Source organism: Rhagoletis zephyria, unplaced genomic scaffold, assembly GCF_001687245.7.
Source record: "Rhagoletis zephyria isolate East Lansing unplaced genomic scaffold, Rhagoletis_zephyria_1.1 Rzeph_scaffold_00035, whole genome shotgun sequence".
Classification (NCBI taxonomy): Eukaryota; Metazoa; Arthropoda; class Insecta; order Diptera; family Tephritidae; genus Rhagoletis; species Rhagoletis zephyria.
The window spans coordinates 47,943-59,018 of record NW_016157119.1 but is presented as its reverse complement, the minus strand read 5'-3'; the positions used below and the strand labels follow the sequence as shown (position 1 = coordinate 59,018).

Below are 11,076 nucleotides of genomic sequence, written 5' to 3'. Positions count from 1 at the left end.
TAATTTTTTTATTTTATTTAATTTATAGAAACTAGTTTTATGTATTTGTTTTTTTTTGTTTTTAATTTCATTGTTTCAAAAAGAAAAATATATTATTTTAAATTTTGTTTCCTTTTAAGAAACTTTTTTTTTAGTTTTTTTCTGTTTTTATTTTGTTAACTTAATTTTCTTCCAATTTTTAGATTTCATTATTTTAAAGAAGAAAATATTGTTTTAATATCATTTAATTTTCGTGTTTTTAATTTTATTTTTTAAGTTTTATAAATTTAGATTTTGTTGTTTTAAAAAGAAAATTATATGCATCCACATACGTATGTTTATTAACTTAATTTAGTTTTTAAAAACTTTTTTATTTATTTTTTCTTTTTTTATATTTTTGTTTTCTTGTTTTTTTAATTTAATTTCTTTTTAACTTTAATTTTTTATTGTTTTGCACAGAAAAATATATATTTTTTTATTTTAAGTTAATTTATGATGACTTATTTTATATACTCAATCTCTTACGTTTTATTGTTTTAAAATGAAAAAAATAATTTTTTTGTTTATTTAATTTTTAAAATTTTTTTGTTTTATAATTTTTTTTCTTTTGTTTAATTAAGTTTTCCTTTAGCGTTTAGATTTTGTTATTTTAAAAAGGAAACATTTTTTAATTTCATATTTAATTTTTTGGAGCTTATGCTACTTTTCCTTACTTTTAATTTAATTTTTTGAGTTTTAGATTTTTTTGTTTTAAAAGGAAAAAATATATATGATTATTAGTTTCATTTAATTTTTAGAAACTTTTTTCTACTTTTTTTATTGCTTTTTTTAACAGAAAAATTATGTTGTTTTTTCTTGTTTTTAATTTGTTTTTTTTTCTTTCAGTTTACTTATAATTTTAGATTTTCCTGCTTTCAAAACAAAAGTGTGTACATATATTTATGTTTTTTTTTATTAAATTAAATTTTTGGAATACATATTGCTGCAAGGCAATTAGCAAAACGCTAAGACCTTCTCGTTAGCAGATCTTTCAATTAGTCGTTCGAAAGACAGAACTTTCAAGATATTTTCCATAATTGAAAATTCTCTTACGAAAGGCTGTGGTGAGTGGAAAGACAGTGGCCATAATGACCGTGTTAGTGTATCACCAATTCCTTCAAAATTGGATAAATGAAAGCAATCAGTAGCAACAACGATACTTGCAGCGCAACCGGTGAGAACAAATCTGGGTGGCGTCTGAAAATTCTTAGGACGAGAGAGACTAGAAAAACAGGAATTAAAATTTTACCAACAGTGCAATCCAAAAAAGTGTATACCAGGTGGCTTATGGCTTATGCCAATTCGGTAAAGATTGCATTAACGGTCCGCAATCAGTTCCGCCATTGCTTCTCTATCCGTTCCTCTTTAGAAACTCCAGCGCTGCATTAAGATTTTCCTACAGGTTATACAATTGCAGTTCTGTTTCTACTAAAAACATATTTATAACAGAAATTCGCAAAAAAAACTGTATCAGACAAAATGCATGACAGACAGCCGTGCAAAAAAAAAATATAAATCAAAAAAACTTTAAAACACCCACAGCTTGTGAAGGTCGGCGTCTTCGCAGCCCTAACTCAAAAAGTAAATAGGAAAAGACAGGTTCCAATTTGCTTTCCGCCTCCATCGCCCTAATTAACTGCACCTTTCCTGTTTGTATATGACAGCGCATTTTTTTTCGTAGTCTGCCTAACAGCCAGCCGGTTTTGCGCATGCGCCACATTACCACTTGATAAGCGTATAGGTACTTAACGCAACATTTCATATGATTTGTATTTCTTAATTTGCTTTCGGCGCGCTTTGCTCCATATTTACCTAGATACATTGAGTGAGTGTTACTTTTACGAGTACTGTTTTCAATCGATTTTTTTTAATATTTACTTTTTTTGTGCAGATAAACCACATTAAGCATTGTTTTGGTTGCGTTTTTGATTGACGCTTTCATATTTGTCGTGACGTACTTGACTTATGCTCCATTATATGTACATACATATTAGACCGGTGTGGTTAATGTTATTTATATTGCCCATTGCAAAAAAAAAATAGAAATAAATTAACAAAAAAATGCTTATTTTCTATTGTTTGTTGTGCAAATAAATTTTATTGTATCAGTTTTATATATCAATTTGTGGTTACTTTGGAGATTATCTTGATTTGGTGATTTGGCTGTTTGGTCGTTGGTCAGCACATTTTTTTAGAGAATATGCAACTAAGGAAGGTGAAGGCTTTTTGTGGATTTGGTTTTGACAATAAATAAAATAAGCCTCATGATGGCATTCGCTTACTCGCGGCAATGGGATTTCCATGGCAGTATATATTGCTCCTATGGGATGTTTAATTGTTTTCTGAGCAATGTACAAATTTTTCCCAATTTTTTTTTTAATTTTATCGCTAAGTTGCGATTTACATAGCTCAAATTCGAGAGAATGTTAGTCATTTGATAGGAATAATAATTTTGGGAGACAATGTTTGCTTTGATGAAGCTGGATTTTTGGGAATTCATCTTATCGCTCCAATTTGATCTAGATCTGAGATATGCAATAGTTAGTTCGTAAAAAAAAGTTTTGCCAGAATATCCACCAGATAGCGCTGGAGTAAAAATATTTTTCTCACGGCTAAATTTGGTCCAAATTCGTGGCATTTGTTGGTGTTGTTGGTGCTTTCACCTTCCTGTACACGAAGTATGAATTGTTACTGGCTTTCCAACTGTCCACTTCAGGGCAGTGAAACACTTTTCAAACAGAGGAGTTGCTTACTTTTATCACTAAAGTCGCTAAGTCAAGCGATCTTGCGACGCTCCTTAACGATACGGGGATCAAATAAGATCCGTAACTTGCTCCCTCATTTAGATAAGGTAAGGAAAAAATTTACCCTAGGGGTGGTACTCAAGTGAAGGTATTTAAAGGATTATATAATAGAACTGCTTCACTCCCGATAGTTTGTAAGCTTTCTTCGATAGGATTTTGGCATCATAAAATTATTCGCCCTAGCCATACTCTAAAAATCTAAAATCGTATTTTCTTCAAAGCTTTTTCATTTCTTACCCAAGTTCAGAGCATAATATATAGGTTTGAATGAAAATTTATTTTTTGAGTACTAAGTATATAATACTTCAAGATCATTTTGGTCTAACGTACCTCCCTCGATAAATATATACCCGACTATATTGGAAAAAGGGTTACAATAAAATTTAGAATTTTTATTAAGCCTAAATTTTATTCAGTTCAAAAACGCCCTATCTCATAAAACTTTCCAGTAATTTGGCTGAAGAACACCTTGTTTCATAATTCGGTTCAAAAATATCTCAGCTGCTGATCTCAAAATATTTTCAATACATTTTCAGTTGAGATAGGGCGTTTTTGGACCAAACTCTAAGATGGGTCGTTCCTCGACCAAATTTTGAGATAGGGTGTTTTTGAACCAAACTCCGAGATGGGGCGTTCTTCAACCAAATTCCGAATTATGGTGCTCTTGAAAAGTTTTCAGAGATAGGTTGTTTTCGAACGGGCTGCCGAGATAGGTTGATCTTCCACTCAGCTGTCAATACACAAAATAAAACTTTGGATGATTTGGGACAATGCCCACATTGGGCTGAGGGTTAGTCCTACCCCGCTTTGAAGGCACTTGTGAGTTTTCCTCAAGGAGATTGATCCCAGATTCTGTCGGCGTTGAGTGCTGAAGCTAAATGTCTACTGGCCATTGCACGTTAAAAGTGGACGTTAAAAGTTTCCATGATGAATTTAGAGCGGAGATGGGCACCGCCTTGCCCGCGGGCAAAGTTCTTTAAAGCTTTCTATATATTTTGTATAGACGCGGCCAGAGTAAAAGCTCTCTCTGCCCGTCGCTGATTAAGAGTTATCTGTGTGCTCAAGCAGAAGACGAGGCTTCAGTGGAATCACCGATAACGTAGCCGAAGTTTTTAAGTAGGTTTTATTTTCTTCATGCAAGTATCCAAAACTGCATTGTAAGAAATCATTGTGATCTATTTCGTTGGTCTCGTACTATACTACTGGATCCGCTCGGCGATCGAATAAAGTGAGGGTGATCAGCGGTCAACTGAGGCAGAGAGGTATCCGACAAGAGGCACCGAGAGACAAACCATCTAATCGACACGGTCTCTAACGATCTCACATGATGATTTCTGTTGAACCTTTAAAATGTGGAATATAAAAATCCTAATAAACACGACCTAGCTAAGTTTCCTCCACCCAGAAGAATGTCTGGAAAAACCTGGACAAGTAGAGAGATACAATTTCTTCCTAGGGTGCAATTATTTGCTAATCCGTATGAAACTTAAAAATTTAAAATTCGATTTGCAATACAAAACACTTTATTCAAAACAAGAGCTCAACAATTAAAATATATGTAAATAACATTCGCTTTTAACAAATGGAGTAACTCCTCCAGTTTCCAAAATCTAGCAGAAATTGTTTACCAACCCCAGTGGGTACCGAAACCATCGAAGCTCATGTGCGAAGCGGTATTAGCTGGTGAGTAGTGCACTGTCTGGCTGGAACCATAACCGGACAGTCCGGGAGCATTGTGGGTGTATGTAGTCGCAGCTGATCCGTGGTTAATATTGGTGGTGGCGACAGGAGCTGCATGGTGGTAAACTGGAGCTGCCTGGTGGTAAACTGGAGCTGGAGCAGCATAGGTGACAGACTTTGCCACAGCTGGGGCAGCATACGTTACAGTTTTGGCAACAGGTACTTCATGTTGATACACTGGAGCAGGAGCAGCGTAAGCCACAGTCTTGATGGAGTGGGCGTGAGCAGGTGCATACACAGCCTTGCTAACGATGGGAGTGGCGTGGGTGTACAAAGCTGATGTGTGTGCTGGAGCGGCGTAGGACACAGTCTTGGCGACAGCTGGCGCCGCATAGGCTACAGTTTTAGCAACTGGAGCGGAGTGTGCATAGTAAGCGGTTGGAGCTGGAGCAGCATAGACCGTTTTAGCTACAGCAGGCGCTGCTGCGTAAGTGACAGTCTTGGCCACAGCAGGAGTGTAGACATTATTGCTGACGCGAGTATCCGATTTATGAACGCTGGAGTAGGGAGTTTCAATGGATTTCGAGTACTGTGAGACAGTACCATCGAAAGTGCGTACGACGTTCTGGTGACTGGAGGCGACGGCATCGACGGCGGGATTAGCGTAGTGGGCGTAGGTGACGGGCTGCAACACACCGGCGCTGGCGACAGCCAAAAGAGCTGAGAGTACAACGAATTTGAAAGCCATTTGTATGAATTAGTTGATTGTCCGTTTGCTTTTGATTGAGCTAAGTACTTGAAGTGGGTGCTGTAGTGTTTGCAATGAAATGACTGATCGATTACTGATACCAATTTGGTTGTGGCGCGCTGCTTTTATACGATCACGATGCAGAGAATTTACAGGTGCGTGGCTTAATATTTCGTTATTGTATTTGTTTGCATGTGCATATGTATGTATGTAGCTGTCAAAATTTGCAAAGTTAACTCTTCATATTTCTAACTATTGTTCCGTGACACTGTAATATTTGTTTTTTTTTCGTTTTTAAGGTTAATGGGCATAGGCTTACTTTTATAATTCAATTCGCATTGATTGCATTATACATACTTAATGGATTCTTATAAGTATATGCGTATTAAGCTACACATTCCCTGAACATGATAAAATTATACATTTAGTTAAACAATTTGCTAAACTGTCGGCGATCAACGCTTTACGCAATTGCATTTGGATAAACCATTATTTATGCAATTAAAGCTCTAAGCCACATAATTAAAATTCAAAGTTAAGGTCTAAAATATTCTCCCTTTAATATCAAAGAAAATATGCTATCCAGGCACGAAATTACTAGCGGAAACTAAACCGAAAACAAGCAGTTCCTTTAAAAAGTACACTTTTCTCAAACCACAAATATTTAAACCACCTCGCAGGGACACAGTCCGGGTATTGAGTATGACGATGTCAATATCACCTGCATATGCCAGCAGCTTAATGTTTTTTCTGTATATGGTGCCATTGTGATTCAGATCTGCAGATCGTATTACGCTTTGTAACATCAAATAAACAAAATCTCACGTAATGTAGTCGCCTTGTCTAAGACCAAACTTGTTCTCAAACGGAGCGGAGAGTTTATTCCCAATGCGGACCGATACTAAAAGTGGAGCTTAGGGTCAACAAGCTTTGCAAATTTAGGCAAAGCGTCAAAGAGTCAGCTGCCCTTCGGGCTATCAAAATCGGCTTTAAAATCGACGAAAAGGGTAAAGTCGACGCGCTGTGCAAATTTCGGCTAAAATCGCTTAGGCGATTACAGCCCCAAATAAGAAGAAGAAATAAAATATCACAACAAAGTGGATGTCAAACGAGATCTGTTCCGAAAATATTATTTTAGGAGGATTCTAAAACGATGTACTTCAAGATAACTTTGAAGAGTGTTGCCACCTTTTAAAAATATTAAAATCAATATCTACAATTATTAAGTTCCATTAAATAGTTTTGTCTGCGTATCAAACTAGAGAGGGTTAAGGAAACTTTCTTTGAAAAATTATTCTTAAGAGGGTTGCCATCTGTTTTGAATTTCATAATCAATTTAATTAACAAGTTAAATTAAGTATTTTAAATGGGAATCAAATGAACGAGAATCCTAAGAAAGCTTTATATCGAAAAAATTTTTGATGAGGGTTGCCACCTGTTTGATAATTCAAGATTAGTTTATTTAATGGTTTAATGAAATATTTTATTAAATGTATCAAACAAGAGAAATTCAAGAAAGGTCTATTTCGTAACTACTTTTGAGGAAGGTAGCCACCTGGTTAGAAATTCAAAATCAAAATTAACAAGGTAAATAAAATATTTTAATATAGGTGTCGAACGAGAGAGATTTTAAAGAGGCTTATTTCATACATATTTTTGAAGATATGTCAACTCTTTGTTTATTTAAAAACTAAAAATATATTTTTCCAAGTTTAATGAAATATTTTAATATGGGTGTCAAACTAGATAGCTTTAAAAAATGTTTATTACAAAAATATTTTATAAGATAGTTGCCACCTGTTTCGAAACTCCAAATCAATTTTATTAGGTTAAAGTTAAATATTTTAATATGGGTGTCAAAGGAGAGAGGTTTAAGAAAGGTTTATTATGGAGGAATTTTTGACGGAGGTTGCCACCAGGTTAAAAATTCGAAACCAATTTAATTAACAAGGTATATGAAATATTTGGATATGAGTGTCAAACGAGAGAGATTTAAAAAGTGTTTATTGCAAAAATGTTTTTCAAGATGGTTGCCACCTGTTTAAAAGCTCAAAATCATTTATTAGTTAAATTAAGTATTTGCATATGGGTGTCAAACTAGATTGTTTTAAAAATGGTTTATTTAAAAAATATTTTTGAAGATGGTTGTCACCTCGTTAGAAACTCCAAATCAATTCTAATAAGTTAAGGTTAAGTATTTTGATATGGGTGTCAAACGAGATAAGTTTAAGAAAGGCTTGTTTCGGAACTATTTTTACGGAGGTTGCCACCCGGTTAAATATTCAAAATCAACTTAACTAACCAGATAAATTAAACATTTTAATAAAGGTGTCGAATGATAGAGATTCAAAAATAATTCTGAAGATGGATGCCACCTGTTTAGAAACTCCAAAGAAATTCTATTAAGTTGAATGAACTGTATTTATATGGGGGTAAAACGAGACAGGTTTAAGTAAAGTTTATTTCTAAATTAATTTTGAAGCTTTATTTTTAAAATACTTTTGAAGAGGTTCTACCAGTTTAAAAAATCCAGTTATATACTGGACTAACTTGCCAGAGGTACGCCGACGACATTGTAATAATATGCAGAGGGAAATTCGAAAACAACCTGGGGCTGAATGTAAATCCAGCAAAAACCACTATAGTACCATTCGCAACGAAAAACAAACCTGATAGATAGATAGATAGACATTATATACAAAAAAGATGTTAAATTCCTAGGAGTAATACTAGACAAAAAACTATTCTGGAAAGCACTGGTGGAAGAAACTGCGAAGAAAGCTATAAGATCGTTTATGACGTGTAGGTCCATGGCAGGAAAGAGTTGGGGCTGCACACCAAAGATAATGAAATATTTGAGATGGATCTACACGACAATAGTACGACCCATGATAGCTTATGGAGTCATCGTTTGGGCCGGTAGAACTTCACAATTTGGAGCAATCAAAGTGCTCTCCAAGATACAATGGCTGGCATGCATATGCACAACGGGAGCCATGAGAATCTGTCCAATCGCATCCTTGGAGGTTCTTTTAGATCTTACCCCTCTTCATATTCACATACAGACTCAGGCGAAAAGAGCTTTACTACGGATGACTGGTACCAATATTGGGGCAGCAGGGTGTTTTAGTCGTGGGAAGTTGGGTATTCATACGATAAAGTTTGCTGAAATTGCAATACCGAGGGATAATATGCATCCGAGGGTCAGCTTTACAAAAAGGTTTAAGACTGATCTGAGTAATAAGAAGAGCTGGTCAGGCATATCCGAGACATATCGGATAAACCAAAACATGATTACCTGGTGCACTGATGGCTCATTGACCGACGAGGGTACCGGGGTAGGAGTAGTTGGACCGAAATTAAGATACTCGGAACCAATGGGAAAACATATGTCTATTTTCCAGGCTGAAACATACGCCATAGAAAGATGTGCGGACTTTAATATCAAGCGAAACTACCGGAATCAGAACATCGCGATCTTGATCGACAGCCAAGCGGCTATCAAGGCCCTCAGATCTCACCAGGTAACATCTAAACTGGTGATGGAGTGCCTCGGTAAACTGAATACTCTTTGCCTGTACAATCAGATTTGGGTTCTCTGGATTTCGGGACTTATTGGTATTGAAGGAAACGAGATTGCCGATAAACTAGCGAAGAAAAGTGCATCAACCCCTTTCACCGCCCCACAGCCTTTCTGCGGCTTAGGAAAAGGGGCACTCTCTGAACTAGTTCGGCTAGAGGAAGAGGCTCACAGGAATCGCTACTGGGATAATCTATCAGGTCTAGAGCAGTCCAAAGCACTTTTAGGAACATATAACCTAAAACGCTTCAAGGAATGTATGAGCTTATCAAATAATAACTTAAGAATTGTTACAGGAATCTTGACAGGACACAGGCTGAACTATCACCTAACTAACATAGGAATTTACTCGCATGAGCGATGCAGATTTTGCAAGGATGGAAAACGAGACTGCACAGCAAATCTTAGAAGAATGTCCTGCACTGATGCATAAACGCAAAAGGCACCTGGGTGAACATTTGATAACCAAAGGCGAAATGAAATCCGTAGATTTAGGTTCCATACTAAAGTTTCTCTCGGATACTGCAGTAAAAGATACCCTATAATCCATTAAGGGGGCATTGATTTGCTAAAACAAAACGATTTTTTTTTTTAATTTTTATGCTTAAGATCGGTAGAAAAAAATTTATTCAACAACAACTAATAAAGAGTAACAATTTTCAATCGAAGTAATTTAATTGGATCACAAATATATGCAGCGAATTTATTTACCAACCCCAGTGGGTGCCGAAACCATCGAAGCTCATGTGAGACGAAGTCTCAGCTGGAGAGTAATGCACGGCGACAGGTGCGGCATGATGGTAAACTGGAGCAGGAGCAGCGTAGGACACAGTGTTGGCAACAGCCGGGGCAGCATACGTCACAGTTTTGGCAACAGGTACCTCATGTTGATACACAGGAGCAGGAGCAGCGTAGGACACAGTCTTGGCGACAGCTGGCGCCGCATAGGCTACAGTTTTAGCAACTGGAGCGGAGTGTGCATAGTAAGCGGTTGGAGCTGGAGCAGCATAGACCGTTTTAGCTACAGCAGGCGCTGCGTAAGTGACAGTCTTAGCCAGAGCAGGAGTGTAGACATTATTACTGACGCGAGTATCCGATTTGTGAACGCTGGAGTAGGGAGTTTCAATGGTCTTCGAGTACTGTGAGACAGTACCATCGAAATTGCGTACGACGTTCTGGTGACTGGAGGCGACGGCATCGACGGCGGGATTAGCGTAGTGGGCGTAGGTGACGGGCTGCAGCAAACCGGCGCTGGCAACGGCCAATAGAGCTGAGAGTACAACGAATTTGAAAGCCATTTCTATGAATTGGTTAATTATGTGTTTGCTTTTAATTGAAATTGGCGCTGTAATGTTTGCAGTAGATTGATCGATCGGCGACTGATACTGTTTTGGTTGTAGCATGTTTCTTTTATACGATTTCAGTCAAGTGAATTTAGAAATGTGCGACTGCGTATTTGAGGGTGGCGCAGCATAGACCCACAAATGCGATCGTGTAGCAAGTCAATCTTGAATATTTCTGACCTTGTCTGTTATTTTCTTTTGAACATTTTGCTATTACCGCTAATTGGGTTACTTTAATGCAACAGCAAGAAAACAAGTTATTGCAAACGTATAACGAACATATTTGGTAAACACCTGCTTTTTCAATTTCAAAATTTGTGTACGGTTTTTTTACTTAAACGGCATATATCTACAATTTGGTCCAGGTTGCATTAATGGTAAATGTCATGCCAGTGCAAGAGGCAGAAGGTTTGTTTTCTGCAAAATGATATTTTTAAGAAAACAAAAGAAATAAAAATCAAATATTTTTCTTTCGGTATGATTTACCGATTACTTCATGTAAATTTATGTATCCAAATGATCGTTGTGTGAACTGTAATTTATTTTTACAGGGCAATTCTGTCTAAGACAGTCGAAAGTCTTTTGTAGTTAAGAGAATCGAAAGACATCAGGTAAGATAGCTTTATTTTTTTTGTATTTTTTTTATTAAATGTTATTTTCATTTTAAAATTTTATTGTTTTTAAAAGAAGAAAATGTATGTATTTATGAAATATTTTATTTTGTAAAACTTATTTTATTTTCGTATACTGATTTTTCGTCTTCTAATTTAATTTTTATATTTTATTGTTTAAACATATACTTTTTTTATTTCACTTAATTTTTAGAAACATTTTTTTATTCTTTGTAAGTAATTTTTTTTCGTTTAAATAAATTTTCCTCAAATTTCTAAATTTAATTTTTTA

The 11,076-nt window shown here is 35.8% G+C and overlaps 2 protein-coding genes across 2 annotated transcripts; both read right to left on the bottom strand.

Moving 5' to 3' along the window:
* Positions 1 to 4,446: 4,446 nt before the first annotated feature.
* Positions 4,447 to 5,250, bottom strand: LOC108365124 (larval/pupal cuticle protein H1C-like). Its single transcript, XM_017619085.1, has one exon. The coding sequence runs from the start codon at positions 5,248 to 5,250 to the stop codon at positions 4,447 to 4,449; it is 804 nt and encodes a 267-aa protein (XP_017474574.1).
* Positions 5,251 to 9,537: 4,287 nt separating this feature from the next.
* Positions 9,538 to 10,128, bottom strand: LOC108365132 (cuticle protein LPCP-23-like). Its single transcript, XM_017619097.1, has one exon. The coding sequence runs from the start codon at positions 10,126 to 10,128 to the stop codon at positions 9,538 to 9,540; it is 591 nt and encodes a 196-aa protein (XP_017474586.1).
* Between the last annotated feature and the right edge of the window lie 948 nt (positions 10,129 to 11,076).

Excerpts from the sequence above, each read along its gene's own strand:
- LOC108365132 (XM_017619097.1), bottom strand. The coding sequence starts at position 10,128 with ATGGCTTTCAAATTCGTTGTACTCTCAGCTCTATTGGCCGTTGCCAGC.
- LOC108365124 (XM_017619085.1), bottom strand. The coding sequence starts at position 5,250 with ATGGCTTTCAAATTCGTTGTACTCTCAGCTCTTTTGGCTGTCGCCAGC.